A 26819-nucleotide genomic window follows, 5' to 3' on the forward strand; every position below is an offset into this window, starting at 1 on the left:
TTTGTATAACAATCTTTATTCACGTTGCACTACATTTTAAGCCGCTGAATTAACACAGCCTCCTCAGCACCCTCTCTCCTCCACTGGGAATGAAACACAGCAATCTTCTTGGCAATGAAGAATTCACTACTCACTCTTTTATAGCGATACTCGACCGTTTAAAGTCAATTGAAGTGCACGATGCTTCTGAAACAGCTCAGATCTGTAACAATTCTGAGCCTTTATCAAAGCGCAGGAAACGTTTAAGTGTCCTCATGGTCTGAACGCAACTTGTCAGACGTTGGCCATGTCAAGTCCTCCCACCAACACGCAGCAGCAGCAGCAACAGCAACAGCAACAGCAGCTTTATTTCTTACCTGTGAAGGATAAAAATAAAATAATTAACACCATTGCTGTTTGTGTTGTATGGTGTTAAAATCCAAATATCTGAAAAAAAATAATGGCCAAAAAACAGTTTTGTGAATGATGTGATATTGTTTTTAACTAAAACAAACAAAATATAACCTTTTTTTATTTAAAATAACACATTTACCTGGCACTGAAGAAACAAACGTAACATATTTTACCAAATTTTCACTCTAGATTTATTTCTTTCTCTTGGTGAATAAACACTACTTCTACTCTGTGAGAAGACAGGTTGGTATAGTGCAGGGGTCTGCAACCTTTACTTTCAAATGAGCCATTTTGCCTCAGCTCACCTGGATTAAAGTCATTCAGGAGCCACAAGATCTACTGTATTCTCACAGTAAGGACAAGAGACTGAATAAAATTCTTTACAAAGTAAAAATGTAGTGAATGAGTGTCTAAACAAAAAGTTTTTTCTGTGTAGAAAATTGCACATGTGAAGTTTAAGTTTTTTGGTTTCATGAAATTTGCACATATATCCTCACAAAATGAAAAAAATGTAATGCCATATTTCATAATTTTATGAAATTTTAATGTAACTTTTAAAAATTCAAAATTTTCAAAAATTAAATAAAGAGAAATTTTAAAAATTTGCAGATTCTCCAAAATTTCATATTTTCGAGAAAAACATTAATTTAAAAAAATTGTAAAACTTTTCAAAAAATTGCTAAAATTGAAATGAAAAAAAAAAACACATTTTTTTTAAAAGGAATTTAAAAGATTTTCAAAAGTTTTAATTCAAAAACAATTGAAATTCACAAAAAAATCATAAATTAGCAAAATCTTCAAACAATTTTATTTTATTTTTTATCTAAATTAAAAAAAGAAACTGCCCATGAACTGAGAAAAGTCAAGCGTGCAGCTGCCAAGATGCCACTTGCCACCAGTTTTGCCATATTTCAGAGCTGCGACATCACTGGAGTACCCAAAAGCACAAGGTGTGCAATACTCAGAGAAATGGCCAAGATAAGAAAGGCTGAAAAACGACCACCACTGAACAAGACACACATACACATGGGGTACTGGTATGGGCTGGTTTCATCAAAGATGAGCTTGTGGGGCCTTTTCAGGTTGAGGATGGAGTCAAGCTCAACTCCCAGTCCTACTGCCAGTTTCTGGAATACACCTTCTTCAAGCAGTGGTACAGGAAGAAGTCCCCAGAAAAACATGATTTTCATGCAGGACAATGCTCCATCACACGCATCCAAGTACTCCACAGCGTGACTGGCAGGAAAGGGTCTAAAACAAGAAAAACGAATGACATGGCCTCCTTGTTCACCTGATCTGAACCCCATAGAGAACCTGTGGTCCCTCATCAAATGTGAGATTTACAAGGAGGGAAATCAGTACACCTCTCTGAACAGTGTCTGGGAGGCTGTGGTTGCTGCTGCACGCAATGTTGATCATGAACAGATCAAAACACTGACAGAATCCATGGATGGCAGGCTTATGAGTGTCCTTGCAAAGAAAGGTGGCTATATTGGTCACTGATTCGTTTTTGTTTTGTTTTTGAATGTCAGAGAAGCTCCAGCAACACTTGTAGTGTAGGAAACAACTTTAATAGACCAACGCGTTTCGGCTTGCGGCCTTCATCAGGGTCATCCGTTTTTGAATGTCAGAAATATATATTTGTGAATGTTGAGCTGTTATATTGGTTTCCCTGGTGAAATAAATAAATGAAATGGGTATGTATTTGTTTTTTGTTAAGTTGCCTCCTAACTATGCACAGTAATAGTCACCTGCACACACAGATATCCTTCTAAAATAGCTAAAACTAAAAAAGCCCCACTCCAACTTCCAAAAACATTCAGCTTTGATATTAATGAGTCTTTTGGGTTCATTAAGAGCATGGTTGTTGTTCTATAATAAAACTAATCCTCAAAAATACAACTTGTCTTATAATTCTGCACTCCCTGTAGTGTATAGTATATTCTCTGATAAGTTCATCATAAACTCTTGGTAAAAGGTAGCAGTCAACTTGGAATCAGCTCAGCTAACACATTAAATGAACACAGTGTTGCTGTTCTGAAACAAATAGGACCAGTCACATTTTTAATTTGGTGCCCTCAGTTATATTTCAGCAGGTGTTTAATGTCATTCAAATCTATGTACAATCCAATTATTTTGTGGAGTTTAAATCAGAGGGATAAACGACTGTCAACAAGGCATCAACTGAAAGCTACTCTTGTGCAAAAGGAAGCATGAAAAAAGAAGTATAACACTGATTCCTCCAGGATGCACCTAAACACTGGAATGTTGTTTCTATTAACACGTGTTCAGCTGTGTCTGCTGCTGCTCTAAGTGTCCTCTGTGCTGCAGGGCACACATGTGGTCTATAACTTCTCATTCAGCTTTTCTTTTAACTTTCCTCGTGACGGAGAAGCAGCCACAAGCCCCTTAAAGAGACACACAGGGACACACACACAAAGATTAGAAAGAAAACACACACGAACAAAGAGTGAAGCAATACTCTAAATAACAACATCCATACAGTGACCATCAGAAACACCACAACAGAGCAACGCGCCTGGAGAGAACGGAGGAGCTGCTCTGTGTGATGTGGCCCTGCAGCAGGCTCTCTCTGGGCTGTGTGTGTGTGAAGTGGTCTTCTCTGCTGGAGACTTTGACCCTCCACAGCTAATTGGTTCATCCTAACATGCATCCTTCTTGTCTGAGTCATGAGAAATTCTTCTGTCAAAGAAACGTTTCTACTGGCTCTGGTTTAGGGGTTTGCGTGTGTGTGAGGGTGTTTAGTGTAACAGGAATTGTGTGGCTCAAAGCGTTCTGATCTTTCACTGCAGGAAGAGGAAGAGATCTTTGAGGATGATGACTGGAGTACTTAGACACTTTAACATCGACACTGTTTGCTGTGGTTCAAACTGAGGCGCAGGTTTCCGTTTGGGTCAGTTAGTTTGGTGCACCGTGAAAGGCAGGCTTTCAATCAGGACTGTGGTGAAGCTGTTTTTCGTGTGATTGAAAAGGAAAGCAGAAAAATAAAGCATGCAGTGACAAATGTGGGTCATAATTAAATCAAACTGTGTCCGTCCATGGATAGCACGTCCATGCTGTGTCTGCAAATAGCGCAACAACAAACAGGCTGTCTGATGTTGAAGTAGAGTGCTAAAAATAACTTTGAGGAGTGCTCAGGCTACCTGCTCAGTTCAGACTCTCTCAGTATTAGCTAAGTTATGTGGCAGAACCGAGCCCGTCTGCAGGAAGTTGAAGCCCAGACTGTGACTGTTTCTCCTGGCAGTTTCTCATTAAAAGTCCCATATTATGCAAAAATCACTTTATTAAGTCTTTTAGTGAAATTTGTGGGTCTTTGGCTTTCCTCCCATCCCACAAAATGTGATATTTAATGACAAAACCTGTACTTAGTAGTGCTTGTGAATGTAAAATCCTGACCTAAATCAGGACCAATCCTGATGGACCAATCAGGAGCAAGTCTGACCTGATTGGTCCATCGGAGCAGATACCCCCAAACCCCCTCCCCACCCACTCCTCTCCCCGCTGCTAGAGAGAAATCTCTCCAGCAGTGGGGAGGAGTATGCCAAAGTTGAAGAGCCATCACTGCTCTTTTTTTGGCTGTAAACAGCCACATAGTTCCATGCACAAGCTTCCCATCTCAGGGGAAGACAAGACTAAGTGGCTAGAGTTCATTTATCAGGAAATGTTCCAGCTACACTCAGTAAAACTGTGCATGTGTGTGCTAGTCTCTTCATGGCCGACTGCTTTTCCAACTTTGGACAGTACAACAGAGGGCTAGCGAATAGACTGGTCCTGAATCCAGGAGCATTACCAACCATCCGCCAACAAACCTCAGACCCTGGAAATGTGAGTATTTTAAATGCTGTGTGCTGTGGAGCAGATGTAAGAGCTTTTCCTCAGTGTCCCCCCTGTCTCTGCGTTAGCTTCAGGATGCTAACTTTAGCTGCAGTTAGCCTGTTGTATAAGCCTGTAATGTTACGGTAAACAAGCTTCGCTGTTTTCTAAACATCGTGCACTCAGAGCTCGTGGCGCCGCTCTCAGTGACGCAGAAGAGCAGGGCGGTATCAGCGGTGGCTCATTTGCATATGAAGGTCACGGCCACTAAATCAGAGCGTTCTGAACAGAGGGGCTATGAGAGCCTGGAAACAATGCTGCTGTGCTTGATTTATTGGCTTTTTGGACTAAAACATGTTACTACCATTTCATGAAGACATCAATGATCCATATTAAACTGCAGAAAAGGGGCGGAATGTGGGAGCTTTAAAGATGAAATCTTTCAGACAGATACCTCGATACAGATTAAACTTCTTTGACTATTATTTTACATGTTGTGTTGAAACAGTTTCTGTTTAGAGGAATATTCTCATGGTCGGGTCCTTCACTCACCTGGAAGCTTGAGCCACTTTGGCACCTTTCCTGGGTCAGATCTTGCTGGTTTAGCAGCCTGGGTGTGTGCAGGTGGCTCTGGCTCTTTCTGTGTGGACCCACTGGTGTCAGGGCTGATCTCTAGAGGAGGCTGCGGCTCTTCAGGTTCTGCAGAGCTGGTGAGGGATGAAGGAGACCGGAGCATACAGCTGGTGTTGGAGATAGAAAAACAAGGTTTGAGATGTTAAAACATGTCAGCAGCAGAAGAAGGGGTTCCCTGCTAATTTTTCGAATCTTTGTCTTGTTTTTGTGAACAGCAGAATTTTTTGCTCGAGAGGAATTTAAACAAGTGGCTGAGATGTTTAACAGAGAAGGAGAGCTGACCCTGTTAGAGAGGCAGGAGGACAACAGGTGGGGGTCACATTTAGGAAACAAGCTCTTATTTTTAGAGGGACTGGAAAAAGTGTGTGTGTGTTTGCGTGTGTGTGTGTGTGTGTGTGTGTGTGTGTGTGTGTGTGTGTGTGTGTGTGTGTGTGTGTGTGTAGGAGGAAATGAGGGTGCACGACGGCACCTGCTGTTTAGGCACAACCTCAAAGGGATTCCAATGATGATGGCTTTGTGACGGGAAAATAGGCTGGTTGCTGCAGGATACAAGTGCATGTACACACCCAGACGTTCACACGACCAGGCACACTCTGAAAACACACACACACACACACACACACACACACACACACACACACACGTGTTGGCGTACCTCGCAATGGACTCGTTAGCTTGTGAGGCTGAGACAGAGGACTGCAGCAGTTCTTTCTTTATGTAGGAGTCTGTGTGAAGACATGATGAGACACAATGTTGACTACTGTCCGTACGATTACACTCCTCACTTATGCTCCACAACCTTATTCATCATCAGCAGATCAGAGGAAGGAGCAGAAAAGACAAAAACCTGTCTTGACGTCTGAGCCAAAGTAGACCAGAGCTCCAGGAAACAGATCGGCCTGCATCAGAAAGAGAGACAGAGAAGGAGAAAAAAAGAAGGAGCTATTAAAAACATTGGCACACAACTTAATTTTGTACAAAATGGAAAAATCTAAACAAAACTGCCTCCTGCTACACGCAAACCCAGCGCTGCCACCACATCAAACTGGTGTGGAGTTGATTTTTGTGGATGATTCATGGCTCGGGGATCTGAACCAGTAACCGGGGTTCTTTGAAGCAAACCACAAAATGAGCTCCAATCAAATGGTTAGTGAAAACACTTTCACCCCCGGAGCACAACACTCCTCCACAATGAACTGCTTAATGGTTTTAATGGACCAGTGGCAGGCAGATATTATCAACCATACAATTATGAGGTACAGACGCAGACAGACAGACAAGCAGGGGAGCGGGGAGATGTCTGTGACTGTATTAGAAAGTCAACAAACAGAGCTGCTTTAAAGGAATAACACCACTTTGTGCCTGTGAGGACGCTGTGAAGTGGTTCAGTCTCTTTCAGAGAGTAGTTGTCAAGTTAAAAACCTCCAACAGAAACAAACCTCAGCTGAAGAAAAACACCAGGAGTCATCTGTTCCCTCTCTCTTAGTTTATATCAACTCTGACAAATGGTAAGATTATTTCTAATGATAAGAGCTGTTACCAACTGTTAACATCAAATCACTTATATGTATATATTATTGAGTATATTTTATTCAATTATAAATCTATTTCAAAGAAAGGGCACAGAGGTCAAAGACAGTCATATTAATATTTTAATCATTAAATACAAAAGTAAAAATATTTGTTTTTGAGCATAAGGGATCGTAGCTTTATGCCTCCAGAACCAGGGGCTGCCACACAGTGAAACAACATTCACTGAAAACTCAACCCCAAAGCTCCTAACAATCAGTCCTGAGATGATCTAACACAAACGCCATGGCTGCTCATACAGTATCAAATGACAGTTTAAGCAGACATAGCCTTCATATATCTTCATCTCATTTATTTAGATCAAAACACTGTCAAACCGTACACTGGGTTATGAGATGTTATCCTTCCTCTGTGCTTATTCACACCAAATTTACAGCATTATAGCATCAGGGCTAGGGTTTGTTACTAAACTTCAGCTCTTTTGTGGTGTCGACTGAAATGCTTCTCTAGTAACAAGTATCAAAATATGTAGTTTAGTGACTTTTCAGACCCCTCTAATAACTTATTTTTATTCACAAAGTGACTAGCGACGAATGTAGCAATTTTTCTGGAGTTTGGAGACTCTGACATGAACGCGTGTATTGATCTCCAAAGCACTTAGAGGCAGAAAGGTCCTCTGTGCTTTGCAGCAGTTCCAAGCTGCATTCAGAGCAGGTAACTGGATGCAAATCGTGCCTATGCTTGTCTTGTTTGGGTCACACTGACTGGTCAAAAGCGCAGGTACAAGAGGACAGTCATTATTTTGATATTGAAAAAAACAAAACAAGAATCGACAGAAGAAAGTTCATTTATAGTTAAGAACACACAGTGATCTCAGTTTAAACTGACCTGTCGTTTGCATAGACTGTATAAAGAGTGGACAGCGTGGCTTCGCCATTTACCATTGTACAGTTTTGAAGCCAAAATTCCCCCGTCAAAGGCACAGCCATTGTAGCAGTTGTGTAGCCAGAGTCTGCACAGTACAGTAATCTGAGTGGTGCTGGGTGACAAAAATGATATATATTTTTTATCTTTTGAGAGTCTTATCACTTCTTGACTTTACCTCCTGATATATTTTACAATCCCGGAAAAAAATACACAATAATGGCAGCTGTCAATCATCGTTAAACGTTACGTAAAACCTCATTTTTAACCTCTAGAACTAATGAAAACGAAACTTTTCAGAACAGAAGAGGACTTAAATACAAGGCAGCCAAATGATATCTTCAAATCACCACAACAATCGGACGTGAGAAACATTTCTAAGAGGTGTATTAATTTTTTCAAAGTTTGACCACAGCCCATCTGGAATGACTGGAGAGCCAGATTTTTTGACCTACACTGCAGCCAGCCACCAGGGGGAGCAGTTTTTGTGGCAACTTCACTTTGAGTCAAGCAAGCGGACATCCTTTTTTTTTTTTTTTTTTTTTACAATCTATGGTCATTTGTTTGCAACTGTTCTTGTGCGCTGGCAATAATCTGTTGTTTATTTTTATGTAAGAAAACTGCTCAGAGTGGAGAGATTTATACTGTAATGTGTAATCCAATTTTCTTTTTGTTAGAATTGATATTATGAAATTGGTATTGTTCAGGAAGCAGTATCAAAGTAAAACTATCGATATTGGTACAGGTATTGGAATTTTTTAATTGATACACAGCCCTCATCACTGCAGTAACCATGAACCAGAGACAAACAGGTCACTGCATGATAGACTCAACTTAACACTTAAGACTCAGTGTTCCAAGTGTACAATTAAAAAAAAGCATGAATGATTTAAGCGAAGACTAATTCTGTTACATCATTTAGTGGACTAAGCCTGTGACTGGGAGCTGAGGAGAGGAAGACGTTAGTGGTGGGCAGTGTGGGGAAATAAGCCAAATGCTGCTGTGGTGAGGACTTGAGGAGCCTGCACACAGGTCACACTCTACTGACTGAGACACACCAAGACAACACATCTCCATCTGTCCACTAAAACCATCAATGTGAAGCACAGAAAGAGATATGCTATTCTCGCAATTCGATTCTGTTACGATTCTTGGGGTGCTGATTCAATATAAAGTGCGATTTCTTTGTGTTTATGATTTTTGGTTTGCTTTTTTACCCCCAGACCATGTGAAAAAGTTAAATGATGATGGTGATTATGTCTACAGACTATATCAGGAGCCATATTTACCCATAAAATGCACATCAAGCGAATCAGAGAAAAACATTTCACCCTCTGCTGAAGAAAAGTGGAAACATTTTTCCGACCCCATTTTCAAACAAGAGTGAAATTAAGAATTTGAATTCAAAAAGAAAGATTTTGATGTTGTCAAACAAAAAATCTTGATATTCTGTTTTTTTTCTCTCACACTTAGAAAACACATTGAATAAGAATTGAATGAAATGTAAATGAAGTAAATTTTTCCTCCTGTGCGGCTCAGCCTACGCACTGTCCTCTCACGCCGCCCCCTGATGTTTGCTGAATTGGGACACTCGGCCTAATTGCTATTATCTCAGCTCTGTGAGCAGGAAACAATGTGTTACAGTGAAACGACAACATTCCTGCTATCCCGCTCCCTACGACACTGAAATGTTCACTTGGGATGAGACAGCGCAACAGAACAGGATCTGTGTTTGTGTGCATGTGTGTGTGCGTGTGTGTGTCTGTGTGTGTGAGAGAGTTTATAAGGGACAGGAATGAAGAGACAGAGAAAGAGGCAGAACAGATCTTGATTGAAGACAGAGGGAGAGACGGGTGAGGGAGGGAACGCCTGGTATCAAAGGGCTTCTGGGTCGGGAAACATTCCTTTCCTGACATGACACAAAGTGATTAAACTGTGCATCTGCGTGTGCGTGTGCATGTGTGTGTGTGAGTGTGTTTGTGTGTGTGTGTCTGAGAGTATGTTTGCAAAAGAGGGAGTACATATGACTGTGCATTTATGGCGATGTAGCGTGACAAAAAAATGATTAAAGATTTCTTGTGTGTGTGTGTGTGTGTGTGTGTGTGTGTGTGCGTGCGTGCGTGTGTGTTACAGACTGATGTAAACATCAGGAAACAAAGCCAGCCTCTGTGTGCATCCACCTGATTTTCTTGCACTCCATGTTTGTCAGTCTCTTGAGGACTAATGGATAGAGACACGGGAGTCAGTGAAGAAAAAGAGGAGGGAAGGAAAACGGAGGGAAGATGGCACAAGAGGGTAGAGGAAAAGAGGGGAAGATGAGGTGATGAGTGAAAAAGACGAGTAGAGGGGTTAAAAAAACCTGGAGTTGTGATGCAGGAGATGTCTACTGATGAACATGCAGGCAGAGTTCAGCAAGGGACAAAAAGATGAAAACAAAGCGTCTGCAGTCTTAAAGCAGAGGACAAGATCAATCACATCGTGGCTCTAAAGCTCTAACACACATTTCAGTTTGTTTTGTGGAATGTAACTTTAACAGCAGATCCTCTGAGGGACTGAATCTTGTTTTATTCTTGTTGAGGCCCAAAAACAAGAGTAAAAGCAGAAATGAAAAAAAAGCTCTAACTTTTAATCTGATGTTTCTCCAAATAAAAAAAACAGAGAGATGAGGTTCATGTGGTCGTCTTAAGAGGTCGTTCATCTCTGTATCAGAAGATAACTTTTACTATTCCTCGACTCTAAACGTGTGCTGATAAGAATAGCCCTGAACTCCGAGGCATCAAGGCTACCCAGTGCTGTGAGGGCCTGCATGTGCACCCATGTGTGTATACGTGTGTGTGTGAGAGAGGATCAAAGCAGAGCCTGTATTAACCCCATGTGCCAGTCTGGGAAAAATCAAGCCCAGCTGGGGTCAAGGACAGTGGAGAGGGGGAACAAGCGTGAGAGTGTGGAGGCGTGAGCAGAGAGGGGGAGAACGGGAATGTCGAGGGGCTTTGAAGAGAAGAGAGCAACCAGCAGCACGTTAAACAGTGTGTGTACCAGTGTGTAGCCCTTTCTCTTGTTCTCTGACCTCTCAAAGCTCTTTTTACTTCAGATATCACACTAACCCATTCACACACCTGCTAAAGGCAGACGCTGATACGTACAATACCTTTCAGGGTTAGCTGCATCTATTAACACACAGCTGGCGCAGCCTGTGAGAAGCCACACTGTGATTTTAAGGAGTTTGTTTTGTTACCTTGAAGGCAGTGTGAATGTCTTACCTGAAACAGTGTAGCTGAGGAGTCGTTCAGGATGGTTTTCGGGGGGGTGATGACTGAAAGAAAAATCAAAAGGAGGCACTTCATGTTTGCTTGATGACACCACAGTAAACAGGTGTCAGTGTTATAAACTAACCGGGCTTTTGTCATCAAATTCTCTCAAAGTACAGCAGTGAAACCATCAGAATCTTAAATGATAGAGCTTGATGTAGAGCTGTTTCATGGTTTTAGTTGACAATAGCAAGTGTTTGACCCCCCAGGAGGTCCTGGTCACCAGTTCATAGAGAAAGTTTTATCTCTCCAGCCATTTTCTTACCAGCAGGCCGAGCAGAACAGTATCTCTTGTAAAGATCCTCATACAACCCCACTCCTAAAAAAACGGATCCATCTCTTTAATCAGAAAAACACACAGAGGAAGATTCCAGCTCAGCTAAACTGAACTCACAGGGTTTGATTTTTGGCCGTCATTTTTCCTCCATTATTTTAACATTTCATCACTTTCATCAAAACTAAGCTTTGGGAATGAAGTGACATCACTCAAAAGAAGTCATATGAGTCAGAAATCTAGGGATTCAAACCATTCGGAAAACCATTAATTCATATCAAGGAGAGATGTATTCTTAACCCACATTCTTGTCCTGGCTTGTGTTTCTTTCCCTGGTGAGTTCTCAAATTTCAGAAGCTAATTTTGGAAAGGGTGGAGTAATTTAGCTCAAGAGATAAAGTGACTGTCATTGTCCTGTCACAGAAAATAGTTTAACATGTTAATATTGTGTCATACCTGACAGAGGTATCATTTAAAGTTTTTAGAGTTGGTCAGATGCTGAGTGAGAAAGCTGATGTTCTACTCAGGTACGTGCACAGCAGTGGTGATTGCTCTAAGACTGCAAGGGAAGCTCAGCTTCCCCTAAAATGTCCTCCAAAAAAGTGGTGATATGTACTGCTGTGTGTACATTTCATTGACAAAATATGAGCTAGAATTCCTTCTTCGTTTGTTCAGAATCAGCTACCTATCACAGGTAACTGGCTCTACCTTCTTCTCCTTCATCCCCGCAGCGTCTCAGCGCTTTAACACAGTCGGACGCTGAGCGTCTTCTGACTTCAGCGGGGAAGCGTAGAGTGGGTTTTACCACTGTGGAAACTGGACGGTCATTGGATAAACGCTGGGCTTTGTCCCACCCATCGGACGCTAAGCGTCTCTGGGGGTCTATGAGACAGTGGGCTGGCCTGGACACTGGGCTTCTGCATGATGATTGGATGATCTGTCTGTGGTCAAATCCCTTTTTGATTGACAGTGAAATGAGCCTGTCAGCGATCTTGAAGTATAACCCCCCACCAGAGCATCTTCTGAGTTGTACATTTATTTGTTCTGGACTGATCCAGAGGTTTTATCGATCCCCAACGAGTTTACTTTTCTTAAAAACGACGAGCGTTGTGTTTAAAGATCTTCTCTCTTTCCACAAATAAGCAGCTACAGCTACAGCTGCGGAGCTTCTCCCCCTGTCACTCACACTTACAGCCTGTCGTAGTCTCACGTAGCAGCTCCAGCTGCTAACAAGCTGACACGTAGGGTAGAATTTACGTTTAAATAAATAAACAAATTTAAGATGTAGGCCAGAAAAAAATGAGCTTCCCCTCTTTGACTGACCAGCAGCCGCTGCTGGCGCACAGGTACTTTGATGCAATCTCACTGAAGCAGAGGTTAAACATGCAAAAAATTAAGTAAGCATACTTTCTTTAAAATTTACTTTAAGGGCTAAGAATTTATTTGGACATGACCTCGAACTACTTTCAAAACGTCTTATCCAAACTGTTGAGGTGTAACCAACAGGAGAGCATTAACGGGAGAGGATAGTTTACACTGAATATTTCTGTTTCCTCTTTGTTTTTACTCTGTGACTTGATGCAGGGACCGTCTATAAAGTACAGTCTGCTATGCAAGAAGTTCACGATGAGGTGTCCAGTTTGCAGGACGGCTTGTTCTGATCAAAATCAGCCTGTCGTTCACATTTGACCTGAATCTAGTTGGAAAGAGGCGTCAGCTTTGCAAAATATTTGTTTTGCTGAAAAACTATTGACCTGGGGAAAATGAACCTGTGATTTCAGTGCGATCAATGGATCAGAGATGCCAGCCAATCAGCTGCAGGCTTGTGTCCTCTCCAGTTTTTACCTTTTTCTGTGAGTTCAGTAACTGATGTGATGTAGAATATAGTAAAGTGCAATTCTTTGTATGCGCACACACACACACACGCACACACACACACACACACACACACACACACACACACACACACACACACACACACACACACACACACACACACACACACACACACACACACACACACACACACACAAATCACTTCTTCATTACAGTAGCTGGAGTAAATGTAACCAGGAGCAAAAGGACACCAGTCGGACTGCACCGTTTGGTGGAAGGATATTATTCCCAAAAATTATCCAAATGCCAACTTTCAAGGTTGTTTTTCTGCAAAGTATTGACCTTTTATTTTTCATCTGTTCAATGTCATGACATGTTTTACTCATGTTGATTTAATAAACACAAATAAAGCCATTTGTAGCTATGTCAGTTCTGTTCCACGTTATCAGGTATTGTTATGGTGAAAACCTGAAGGCCAGAAGTGTAAAAGTAAAACCTGATTCATGAACTGCTGGGGTTTTTGTCGGCTCGAGGTGACAGCACAGAAATATGATTTTAAAACAGGGGGGGTGTTGGGAAGTGAAATGACACTTACAAAGGTAGAAACTGAGCCGTGGATCCTCCAAGTGACTCCTCACAAACTGCCTCACCGCTCCGACTGCACAAAACAGACACGGAACAGAAACTTCAGCATGAACAAACTGATCAACCTGCTCCTCTGCTCATTACCGTGTGGAGTAAAACTCATTTTTCAGATGGAAAGTCCCCCAAGGTTTGTTGTTGTGCTGGCTGTTGTGTTGCTGCTGGCTCTGAGGTGGATTAAATCTCTGGAATTACAGACCTGTCTCATTCTTTCTGTCTCTCTGTCACTCTGCTGTGGCTGTGCTCATAAATGTGGTGAGGGAGCCGCAAGTAGCTTTTACATTGCAGCCATACCTGTGGCTAGCCAGCTGAAATGCAGCTCGCTGCGCACACACACAAACACACAGGCAAACACACACATAGAGACAGACACACACCTGTCTCCAGGGGCCTGAAGAAGCCTTGTAGAACATGTCTGTCTGGAAACTGGACCCTCAGGACCACCTGGAGACACATGGATGGTGTGGATTATTCAGAGGCTGAAATTTCAAAGAAACACACCAACCTAAAAAATGTCACGGGGGTTACTTGTTATTTGTGCTCACTTTGGGATACCGCTCCATCTTCTCCCTCATCTGAGCTTCTCTCAGAGATTTAGTCATCAGTGGAGCCTCCTCCAGTGTCTTCCTGGAAGAACGAAAAAAAGAAAAGATGAAGAAAAAAAAGGAGGAAAGTGCTTCATCCTCTTCAACCACTTGCGTGTGGCCGTTTATGTTTGCGTGGGTGTCAGAGGCACGAGATAAACTGCTGTGGTCGTCTTAATTCCATGCTTGGTAATTGCAGTCATTGACAGGGCAGTTGCGTAGCCACGAGGCAGCCGGCTAAGTCGACGACGATCAAAGGATGTACGCGATGAGGTCTGAACCTGACAGCGTTAGGTCGACAGCTAGAAGATAAACGTCTGCACACACGGCTCACTAATTGCTCCTTGTGTGCTGAATTTAGAAGCTTTCGTTGTCTGTGGGTGTCTTATAAATGAGAACATGTTTACAAACACACACAGCGTCTCAGCAGCTGTGGTCTGCAGCGGCCACATCCAGAGAGCACAGAGTAAACTCATCCACATCTGTTTCGAGGAAGCACTCATAAATAAATAAAAACTTCAAACTCATGATAAAAAGAAAATAAAAAACTTCACAACGCGTGCAGAGATGCTCAGCGTTCCCCCTGCCTCTGGCCTCTCATCACTGCTCTGGTATTCAACAATTAAAGGTTATACATGGACAGAACACCGCAGGACTGAAAGCCTAACTGACTAATTATCTGTTCAAAACAGATCAGGAACACATCGGATCCAGACGTGTTTCTGCAGCAACAAGGTGTTTGGACTAAATATCGCACACAGTGTCCTGACCCAAAGCCACTCCAATGTTTCCATTCACTTCCTCTCTTACCGCTCACTCTTCAGCTGGGCAAAGCGCTTTCGTATGTCATCCACCGTCACCTCGAAGAACTCATCAGGCAGATCCTGGTTGTCCTCACTGTGACAGGACATGGAGTCCAGATGGTAGATGAGAGGCTCCCGCTCCACTGGCTGCAGGGAGACAGAATGTGTGTGTGTGTGTGTGAGAGAGAGGATGGAGGCAGAAAAGCATACACACTTCACAGGGGGGCTGCAGAGTCAGGATGAGGAAATGTTAGGGGACAGGGGGGAAAGATGTTTATAACTGTTTGGCTTAGCATACATAACTTCATAGATCAGTCTGTAGCACTATCTGCATGTAGCATCTCTTGTTAATATTTATGATACCTCAAAATTATTCGGTAAAGAAAACATAACCATTCAGCTGCATTCCCACCAAGCGCTGAGGTTCACTACAGTTCACTGTTGTTTATCTATTAAAATAAAAAAATAATAATTTAAATATCAGAAGCTGAAAAGGGCACAAAATCAACTGATCCAAACCGTCCTTTAGTTGTGCTATCAAGCTAACTGATCAAAAGCGCAGGTAGATACAGCAATTTTTTTTGAGAAAGCGTAGGGCTCATTATGGATTAAACTGCTGGTTGATGCAAAAATCAAATCAACCAATCACGTGACAGAAACTCAAAGCATCAAGGCATGTAGGCATGGTGAAGACAAGCTGCTGAATTTCAAACTGAGCATCAGCATAGATAAGAAAGGTAAGTTAAGGGACTCTGAACATGGCATGGTTGTTGGTCTGAGTATTTCAGAAACTGCTGATCTTCTGGGATTTTAACCAACAACCATCTCTAGGGTTTACAGAGAATGGTCCAAAAAAGAGAAAATATCCAGTGAGCGGCAGTTGTCTGGGGCAAAATGCCTTGTTGAAGCCAGAGGTAAGAGGAGAATGGACAGACTGGTTGGAGCTGATAGAAAGGCAACAGTAACTCAAATAACCACTGTTTACAACCGAGGTCTGCAGAAGAGCATCTCTGAATACACAACACGTCCAACCTTGAGGCAGAAACAGGCTAAACTGAATCTGAATCTGAGAACACATGGAAACTGTAGTTTCAGAGCTCAAACATCAAATTCTCAGTCGATTATTTGGAGGGTGATAATGTGCGTGAGGGTAATTCAAAATGGTGAATTACAAACTAAGTCCTCAAGCTGTTTTTAAGAAACTATAAACTTACAACTTCACAAGACTACAGAGATTAGCTTGGCACAGTTGGCACGTGAATTTTTTTCCAGAAACCAAAACAATTAAGAGTGACTAAACAGACAAACATCTTAAATCACATAAATCTTAAAACATGATTCTTTAGGCGTGCAGATGGCTTGGCAGTCTAGACCACGCCTCATGAGGTTTGCCCTCAAGCAGAAGGCCTGGGTTCAAGTCCAGCCTGTGGCACGATTCCTGCATGTCATTCCCCACTCTTGCCCATTTTTCTAATATCTCCAGTGTCTTCTCCCATCTCACTAAAGGCAAGAAAAGCCCAAATAGTACCATTGAAAAAGGACGTTTTTCTAGAGACCTCAGCAACAAACAAACGTGTTTACCTCTAAAAACTGCTCCCCCTGGTCCATGTCTTCTTCTGACTGTGTGGAGGTGATGACACGCTGTAAAAGAACACAACATCCTACAAGTTAACCTACTTTGAAGATAAAATGATATGTTAAAAAAAAAGGCAAAGATACACTCAAAAGGAAAACATTATTTTTAGAGGGTTGCGTGACTGTGGGAGTGGTGTTATTGAACACTGAGACACTCAGGTTCACTTTAAAACATGATCATTAGGGCAATATAAGCAAATCCAAAAGGAAAGACTTGAAAGTGTCAGCATGGTTGGTAGTGTGTCTGGACTTGTACTTGTAACAATGTGGCTCACCTTGGCGCTGGAGCTGTGACCTGCTTTGGCTTTCTTTGCTTTTGGAGACTCGACAGCAGCAGTCAGAGATGACGATGATGAAGATGAAGATAAAGAGCGGCCCCCTGCTCCTCCTGGTGGACCCCCAAGGCGCTGACCGCCCCCAGAGAAGGGAGTGAAAGGAGCAGAAGGAGCAACAAAGGCAGAGGAGGAAGAAGAGTGAGAGCTGAGTCCAGATGGCCCTGGTTTCTCTCCGTCCCCCTCGGACGTTTCTCTGTCAGCAGCAGGAACCTTGGGCCTGACTGCATCCTGCGAGTTTTTAGCTACTTCCTGTTTAACAGGAAGTGTGCTTGTGGCAGAGGTGGGACTTGGCACAGGCTGAGTTTCCATTTGTCTGTCTGGGATTGAATTCTCAATTGGGACCTCTGCTTCTGCTGATGTCTCTGGATGTGCCGGTACAGCATCAGGGCAAGGTTTCGTTTCTTTGGCAACAGCTGAAGTTGGCATCGCACTTTCTGGAGTGGTGTCCATGCTCTCTTCATCTTCTTGTGTTTTGTTCTTTTTGAGTAAAAACCTGAAACAGAGGTGTGAATAAAAGATCTCAGTTAGATCAGCAATACACAAACTGTGTGGAACCACATAGATAAGGGACAGTTTAGACCTTTAATAATTTCATAGACACAAGGTCTCACAGAAGCCGCTTTCTTAATCTACCACTTTGCTCCGGGTTCAGTTTTATTTACATTCACTGCCATACGGCAAGGTGCTGCCCTGTTGGTTGTGGCTCCCTGTTTTTTGACATTTTTGCATTTGGAGTGGATCGTTACTTTATATGGTTAAATTTTTGGTCGTGGACACCAAACTGGTTTTGTCTTCAGTGATATTTTAACTAGTTTTACACATGTGAACTCAGCTGTTAGCAGTCTGTAGCATGTCAATGCTAACTGGTGCAAGGCCTGATGTTTCCCACAAGGTGAGGAGAAGGAGGTGTGGACGACGTGCTGGTTCTCAGGCATGAGCTGAGAAGTGATCAACCTGTCCTTTCATCCATAGTAACTAGGAACGTCAGATCTATCTCCAATAAGATGGACAAGCTAGCTGTGCTAACCCAGCAACAGAGGCAATACCAGAGGGCAGAGTAGCATCATGCTATTCACAGACATGGCTAACGGAGCTAACATCAGACACCAACGCCTCATTGGAAGAGCTTCACCTGCTGTGAGCATACAGGATCCAGGAGACAGAGATGGAGCATGACTGATGAAGCTCAGTCCTGGACCCTGTGGAGGTGGAGGCTGGCTGAACTGGACAATGATGGACAAGCTGTCAGCATCTATTTTCTTATGGACCTCTTTGCACTTTCTATACACTTTCTTTCTTTTCTTGATTGTTGTTGTGACTCCTCCTGAATTTCCCCTAAAAGATAAATAAAGTATATTCTATTCTATTCTATACAAGCTGGGCCGCTTTCTTAATCTACCACTTTGCTCCAGGTTCAGTATTATTTACATTCACTGCCATGAACTTTAACAACATCTTGATAAAACTTCTCAGCCTGCTCCTCTAATTGGTATTGTGGGTATTGTGTAAGAGGCAGCCTGACCCACAATCCCAAATGTTAAATGTGTAATGTTGTGATCCTGGGTGAGAGAAGACAAAAAGATGCTTTCTTTGAAGTACTGAAGTCGACTGAAACACCAGCAGTTTACCTGACGATGGCGTTTCCTCCTGTTAGACCCAGAGACTTCAGCGTGGCCTTCTTTAGAGCTTCTTCACCACTCACCTACAGCAGTACACACACACACACACACACACACACACACACACACACACACACACACACACACACACACACACACACACACACACACACACACACACACACACACACACACACACACACACACACACACACACACAAAAACAGAGCTTTCTAACCACTAAATTCTCTTTCATCTCTCTTAAAAGTGAAATGAGCCTTGCTTACCTCATCTCTCATGTAGACACATGTGGGGGTGGATCCTGACTCGGACAGCTCGGACGCACTGGAGTCCGGCAGTTACAGGAAGAAAAAATCAAAATTACAGGGAAATTATTTTTATTGGCTTAAACTGTGAAGAAATAGAACACAGAAGTGACTTTCTCTTGTTCAGCTGTGATTTTACAACAAAACCTCATTGGATGTCATGCCATGCAGCCAGCATGTGTAAACCATGTGTGCACAATTCCGTGTAGATACTAATTGAACCATAAATGTTTTACTATTGTTCTCCTCGCTCTGAAAGCAAAGCTTCTCCCTTTGATTCACAGCATTCCTGGAGCTCTCACTCTGAAGGAGGTAATATTCCTTCAATCGAGGCATAACTTCTCTGGAAAAGGTCCAGGATGCAGACAGTGATGTCATCTAATGGAGAAGAGATGAAGGCTGGGGGAATGCACGAGCACCTGGGACCTCACAGCTGGAACTACTGAGTGTGTGTTTGTGTGTTTGTGTGTGTGTGTGTGTGTGTGTGTGTGTGTGTGTGTGTGTGTGTGTGTGTGTGAGTGTGCATTCGTGCACATTTGTATTACTGTTGGGTATTTGTTTGTAAGTCACAGTTTTGTTGCACGTTTATGGAGTTTTGAACAATTCAGTCAAACTATGCCGTCAATTTCCAATGTTTGAGTGTTCATCACTCTCCTGACCTCCAGTAGTTTTCAAAATGTAAGAAGACTTTGATGCCACAGAACAAACACAGCCTGGTGATGTTTGATTTGTCCTCTCAATATCTGGTCACATATCTTGTTTTTTTACCCCGAGATGGAAACAGTAAAATTACAGCAAATTTAATGCAAAACATAAAAAAATGTTTTTGTAATGAAGAACATATCCTCCCTTTCAGTTTGATGCCAACAACACCTATCAAAACAGCTGTGACAGGGTCATGTTGACCATTGTGTAGTGTCCGCTCTTCTCTTTAAAAGTGTAAACATTTGGGAACTAATGAGAGCAGTTTTTAGACTTCTGAAAGTAAAACTTTGTTCAATTCTACCCTGATATATGATAAATGCTCAACGGTTTGGTGTCTCATTTGCTGTTTATTTCACTTCATGATGCACCAAATGTTTGCCATGGATAATGAGTCAGGATTACAGGCGGGTCAGTTTCACTGCAAAGAAATGACATCTTACCAAGTGTTTTTGTCTAATTCTAGTGAAAAATGTCTTTTTAGATTTAATATGAGCCACATTCACTTGACCAGTCCAGAAAAGTCTTATTTCAAGTTATTTAAAGGCAAAATGAGGTCTAAACTGCCTGTAACAAGTAAACAAATCTGCTAGTGTGGTAAGAGAAATGTGCCAGTCAAGACTAGAATTATGTCCTATTACAAGTACATTTCTCTTACCCAACTGGCAGATTTTTTTTAAGCAATTCAGACCTCATTTTTGTCTTAAATAACTTAAAATAAGACACTTTTCTGGGCTGGTCAAGTGAACGTGGTTCATATGCAGTGTTGGGAAAGTTACTTTTAAAAAGTAACTAGTTATAGTTATAGTTAGTGCTGAGAAAATGTTATTAGTTACTTTACTAGTTCCTAAATTATAAAAGTAACTAGTTACTTTACTTTAAAAACAAAAACAAAACGTTGGTGGCTCAGTAAGTGAAAGGTCAACTTTATCATTTTAGCTACTATTTTTATGACATGTAGTGGAACAATAAAACACAACAAATAGATTAAGAAATATTGACGGGAATATTTATTTTTGTAAACCAGAATTGCTCTCATTTGGCAGTGTAACAGTGACTACTCCCTTTGTCGTGTGTTTCGTGGTCAGGTGCTGTAAAAGATAGGCATTGCTGGATTTCGATGTGGATAAATGTTTCTGCCTTTACCTCCACAAATTCAAAATAATGGTTGTACTTCCATCCTGCATAGCAAAGCTGGCACGCTGCCTTCCATTGTACATGGGCGTGAGGTACTCGTCTGCTCGCTGCTGCTCATCTTGTCGTGTTTACTGTGTGTGTGCGCACTTGATCATACTCATGTCTGTTAGTGTGTCCCAAATCGCATACTTCCATACTGTGTACTCAAAATTTTCAAATTGAGTGTACTAAGCATACTACATACTCACTGGCTTAGTGCACAAATTTTGAGGGTGTAGTGCTGTCCCAAATCGCATACTGCCGAGCACCGTACTTACCGGGAATGATGACATGATGTCGACCTCTTCTTCTTCTACGTCTAATTGTGACCGGCTTCCAGCGCGTTTCCGCCAAATACCTCCACTATTTGCCAGCAAATTTTCACAGCCTTTTCAGTAGTATATTAAACATAGCTAATAACACGATCAGTGGTGTAGAGTTTATTAATGGGGCTCGGTGCAGCTAACTGAAGCTACCAAGAGAGCTACCGGGGCGCTGTGGCAGTTAAAATACATCCACAAATTAAATGTCTGAGTGGTGCTTCTGGTCATGTATTCACTGTGCAGGGTCTAACCCGCTTGTTATTATATTTACCTGGTTCACCGGGTAATGCTAGGGCCCCGGTAACTGTTAGCCCAATGAGCTTTGGCATTTGAGATAGCTGTTAGCTCAACTAGCATTAGCATAGCCCAGTGTTTCTCAATCCTGGTCCTGGGGCCCCCCTGCCCTGCATGTTTTAGATGTTACCCCACTCCAGCACACCTGATTCAAATGAATGGCTCGTTATCAGGCTCGAGCAGAGCTTGATGACGAGCTGATCATTGGAATCAGGTGTGTTGGAGTCGGGTAACATCTAAAACATGCAGGGCAGGGGGTCCCCAGGACCAGATTTGAGAAACACTTGCATAGCCTAACATTCGCAGAACAAAACAAACAAAAACAAGTTACACCACATACACAACGTCAACAGCTGATGGTGCTTGGTGGAAACAACACGTGTAAAAAACAACATCAATAAGTTACATTTATACATTGCTGCCAGAGGATGAAATGAGTGCGTTAAGTGTCCACAGCTGCATACTCAAAATCCGGGCCGATTTGAGTACATCATCCTGGTACTTTTGCATACTCATTTCTCGCATACTATGCATACTGTTTTTCATTTTGACGCAGTATACTCAAAATTTTGAGTATTTGAGTATGGAAGTATGCGATTTGGGACGCACTATCTGTGTGTGCAGCAGCATGGGCCCGCCCAACTGTGTTTCTGATTGGCTTACCGTCAGCAGTTCCCCTGTGTTAACCAATCATCACTATCACTCGCTTTCTCAGCAGCAAGATTCATGTTAGTGTGAGAGCTCACCGCTCCTCATCCATGCGTTTGTGAGAGGAGGAGGAACGGGGAGTGCTTCATTATAACACGACTAACGCAACTAACGCACGTATTTAATTCAAAAGAACTATAACGACACTACAGAATGACAAAAGTAACGCGTTACGTTAGAAGTTACAGAGAAAAGTAGTTTTGTTAGGTAACGTAACAAAAATAATCGTTACTTCCCAACACTGTTCATATGTAGTCTAAAAAGACACTTTTACTTAAAATAAGACAAAAACACTTGGTAAGATTTCATTTTTTTGCAGTGTTGGCCCCCTGACTTGTCTTCAAAAAGCTGTCTTAGGAACAGAATGTGGACCAGAATTGTTTTGTTAAGATATGCAGGATCCTCCCTTATAAAGACATTGACTGGTTGGCAGCACGTATTGCTCTAAAACCTGTATATATGGGTAAGTATTTGTGATGCTTTCCAGGATGTGTAACCTATCCATGTCATAGACACTGGTGCCTAAATTGTGCACTGACAGCAGGCTGGGTCCCTTGAGATGATGACCAGGATAGCAGTGCAGCCTCTGTCAAAGCAGTAAGCCTCCCCTGACCTGTTACAATTAACCGAGTAGTTGTTGTGAGATGATCTTTTCATGTGTTTTTTAATTCCAGGCTTTTTTAAGAAGTGTTACACAAAATGAACACTTTTTTGATTAAACAAACAATAGAATAATTTTAGGTTTCAGCATCTATTGCAGGGGTGGCCAACCAGTCAGAGATCAAGAGCCACAAAAATGACCGTGGTACTACAAAGAGCCACGTCACACATGTGGTCTTACAAACACACTTCCTCTCACACATAAACAAAATGACATAAAATAAAAAATTGTCACATTCCAACTTTATTCCAATTTTCAGAGTGAGGTTTATTGTGTTTAATTTGTACTAGAGAAGAGAAACTGAAACTTAAGTATCAATGTGTACACCCAAACATTGATCAACACTGATCCCAACGTATGCATCAGTATATCAATATTTTAGATTGATCGGCACACCGCTACTCATAACTTTATATATATTTTTATGAATGGATCGAAGAGCCACATGCGGCTCGCAAGCCACAGGTTGGCCACCCGTGATCTAATATGTCTTCTCTGCAGTACTTTCAATCAAGTATAAGGCATAAATGATGTAAACTATCCGTATGTGTTTCAACCACATCCTACACAGTGTCCTGTTCTTGTAAACTAGGGTTGTTTTTTTCCAATAAAACATTTGATATGTGAAGGTCGAGTAGGAATAAAGTTCTCCTGGAAAATGTTGATTTTTCCACTAAGAAACAATCAAACCTGGCCCAGAAGAGCATGTCGTCACGATTCAAAAAAGTCTTTAAATTTCTAATTAATTTTGCGCTCCCATGGACACACCCACACAAACATAGATCTTTGAAAATAAAAATACACACACCTGATTTGGGGGAAATGTGTGAGCAGGTCCCACAGAGTCTGTCCACATGAGAAGGAATCCTGGAGCCTGGATCCATCCTCCAGCTGTAGGGCGATCCGCACCTAAAGGAACATGAAAACTACAGTGACCAGAAACTGGAGTTTTCACTGACAGCACACGTCACACATAAACCATCATGCGTGATACAGGCTACACTACAGGCTTTTCATGAGAAGTACATCATACATCAGCAAGATTTGTTTTCTTCTCCCCCAGTATAAATGATGTTGAGTGTTTTATGCTGCACTTTCTGCAGATATTATGCACTAGTGGGAAATGTGTGATAAAGGAACGCAAACAAACCTGTTTAAATATTCCATGATAAAATCCTGCCAAGTTTGAGGTTTGAATTAGTTCATTAAAAAAATCAGACAGACATATTTTCATGATGTGAAGGCCTGTCTGTGAAAAGGTGACTTTCAGTGCCTGAAATAAAACTCACTACACTAAGAATCAAACTTTCTCTTGGTGTCCGTCTGAACGCTCTTGGCTGCAGAGTCTGGAGTAATTTGCAAGAAGAAAATTCTTTGAAAATCAGACTTGATTAAACTGCACATGTGGGCCTATCTCAGTGTGGAAATGAGTAACATCAGGCATCAGTGTTGTTCTTTCTGCCTGACTCATTCGACCAGTTGTTTATGTTTACTCAACAACCATGTTGTCCAGCACAGAAAGCACGCCGCCTGTCTGCACACCGGCAGAGATGAAAAGAGCTGTTGGCTGTCAACTACCAAACATGAAACTCTCACAACCACACACAGCAGCTGAGAGAGCTGAGTGTGTCTTTGTCTGTGTGTGGCAAAGAAGTGTGTGTGCATTAAAACTACGAGGTATCAACAGGCAGCCATCCATCAAATAAAGAACAACAGATGAAACACAGACGTGACTTTACAGCTCAGATTATGATGCCATGATGTCATCGGAAACTACAGCTCAGATACAACAAAGGTTTTTTGTAAACAGTGCAGATCAGAGTGAACAGGGAAACACAGACGGAGAATTTATTCATTTCCAGGTTCTGACAATAAAACCCACGTATACTCACATACAAGGCGGTGTAGGGTTATTAATCAATAGTCTGGGAATTTTATCTCTCTTTCATGGAAATATAATACTGATAGTCTGGCACAGGTACCACCATACTGTCTGCTGTGTTACCAAAGCAGAGGTATTTCCTTTCTTTCCTGCAGATATTTCCTTTTGCCATTGGAGGGTTGTCTGATGCTGCAATCTTGGCCCGTCTGTCTATGTTTGTTCATGTTTGGTTACAATGCATCTGTCACTACTTAACTGTGTAAAAATCATACTTAACTGTCAGAATCCTTTGGAAAGTTAGACATCAACAACAGGGATCTTAATTTATAATCAAAGACAGAACACACTTCCCTTGTATGTTCTTGCATATTTCTATTTGACTGAATAGTTAACCCTACTGATTCCTGTTGAGTTTTCTGGATGAAAAATAAGCTAGCAAGTCACCAAAGCAAGCAAGCAAGCAAGCAAGCAAGCAAGCAAGCAAGCAGGCAAGCAAGCAGGCAAGCAAGCAGGCAAGAAAGAAAGAAAGAAAGAAAGAAAGAAAGAAAGAAAGAAAGAAAGAAAGAAAGAAAGAAAGAAAGAAAGAAAGACTAAGTCTTTTACTGCCAGGGATGACACTGGTGTCCAGTGCCTCAGTTACTGGACTAAATCTGTGGGAGGAAGTATTAATCTATGTTTGAATGAGTGACTGGCACATCTTATGATTCACACATTCAGGCTTTTTTTCTGTGGTTGTCCAGCACTGTTGCTGTGTAAAATGTTGTATCTTTTTCCAGATGAAACAAATAAGAATTCTCCTCTGCCAGGGCCATGCCAGTAACATCCACCTGATCATTTGTCTACAGTTATGATCAATGGACATTGGTGGATTCGAAAATGGCCAAATGATTTTGACTCAATTTGGATTTAGGATGGTTTGACAATAATTTCTCATCCAATAAAAAACAAAGTTTTGAACTGTCAAAGCATACTTGCACACTATCTGTTACTGTGCTTTCTGTGCAAACCATCTGATGCAAATCAGTGTCAGTTTTTTGTAATGGCCTGACGTATCTCTGTTTCACTAAATCTGACTTTGAATTAAATTCAAAGCTATTGCACCAGGCCCTAGGTAATAACAACAAGCGAGAGAAGCACATGTGTATATCCATTGGTACCGGCTGGCATATGTCCTTTCTCTTTCTCACACACACACTCAGGTGAACTTAATGACTAACCTGGCTCTCAGCTGCAGCCTGTTTCCTTGTGCTCGTCACGATCTCTAATTTAGCGTTGTTTGGCAAGTTAGCGAACCTCCATGGCAGCGAGAGGTCGACAGTTGTTCTCTGAAACCTGTTGAGAGTGATGATGGAGGAAAAGGGTGAGAGGGTGATGGGAGAACTACATCCTTCTAAATGTAACAAATACATATAGGGAACTAAATTTGGCTGTACACACATCTACTCTGTAGAGCTACAGTTTTACCCTGTCATTGTATGAACTCTGCTATGATACTGTATCCATGAATTGAAAGTGGGAAACTATCTTTACACTCATTTTGTTTGATTCTAGGGTAGCTTCGTGGTTATAGTCATTCTTGTGCATTAAAGAGGTACCTAAGTACTTCTTTCTGTCACTACTTATAGCTTATCTAGCATGTTCAAAATATATTCAAACATAAATCCTGACTCCTATTAAAATTGATTAATTCACTGGGAGCCTCTGCTGCATGTTAGCACCTTTTCACGTACGTGGAAAACCGTCATTTACACATTCAATTCAATTTACTCCCTTCTTTTATCATCTCAAACACAACAGAGTAAACCTGGTCTTGTATCTAAGTGTTTATAATGCAGCCATGGCTCATGTTTAAATTGAAAAGAAGTCACAGAGCATGCATTTAATCAACTTTCACCGGGCTCCATCCTTACATGACAGCTGCACACAGCAGGCAGCTAATACTCACTTTAAACCGTGATCATCCGGGTTAAATCCATGCTTTTTGCAGACATCCTCAAGCACCTGAAAATAAAGTATAAACCGCGTTTCACATGAGAAGTATTTCCAAGAAATTAATGATATCACTGATATTCTCCGACTCGAACTCAGAAACTGATCTGTCACTGGCTAACTGCTGTTAGCCGACCAGCTAACTCAGAGGGAACCATTTAGCTTCCGTTTGGTTGTAAATGAACAGAGAAAAAACAAACTGCTTCTGTGGAAGACATGAAATGAGGTCATAATGAAGTTTACCTGTAATAAAGGTGTATTTGGAGACACTTTAACTGTTTGTCTTCTCCCATTTGGAGTGAGAACCGTTACAGCTGTGCCACTGGCTGCCATTGTTTGTCGTGACGTCACTGTTTGTTTGAATAAACTTTATTGACTCCTCAGGAACAGAGCTTGCAGGGCCAGGTC

General features: G+C 41.8%; 1 protein-coding gene across 2 annotated transcripts; it reads right to left on the reverse strand.

The window, feature by feature from the left end:
- On the reverse strand, nucleotides 1–26774 carry aspscr1 (ASPSCR1 tether for SLC2A4, UBX domain containing). Of its 2 annotated transcripts, XM_074682398.1 has the most exons (17): nucleotides 26655–26774; nucleotides 26368–26423; nucleotides 25640–25754; nucleotides 23349–23449; nucleotides 18638–18695; nucleotides 18360–18433; nucleotides 16672–17224; nucleotides 16343–16402; nucleotides 14769–14908; nucleotides 13920–14001; nucleotides 13752–13818; nucleotides 13328–13390; nucleotides 10575–10627; nucleotides 5708–5759; nucleotides 5516–5585; nucleotides 4780–4967; nucleotides 1–356 (listed from the first exon to the last, which is right to left on the reverse strand). In XM_074682398.1, the coding sequence occupies exons 1-17, from the start codon at nucleotides 26742–26744 to the stop codon at nucleotides 346–348; spliced, it is 1833 nt and encodes a 610-aa protein (XP_074538499.1). In that variant the 5' UTR covers nucleotides 26745–26774; the 3' UTR covers nucleotides 1–345. The 2 variants fall into 2 exon arrangements, with proteins under 2 accessions (XP_074538499.1, XP_074538508.1); XM_074682407.1 differs by lacking the exon at nucleotides 1–356 and having other exon boundaries at nucleotides 4772–4967.
- Nucleotides 26775–26819: the final 45 nt, after the last annotated feature.

Source organism: Halichoeres trimaculatus, unplaced genomic scaffold, assembly GCF_033239565.1.
Source record: "Halichoeres trimaculatus isolate MK-OKI-2021-1 unplaced genomic scaffold, fHalTri1.1 fHalTri1_scaffold_2, whole genome shotgun sequence".
NCBI lineage: Eukaryota > Metazoa > Chordata > Actinopteri > Labriformes > Labridae > Halichoeres > Halichoeres trimaculatus.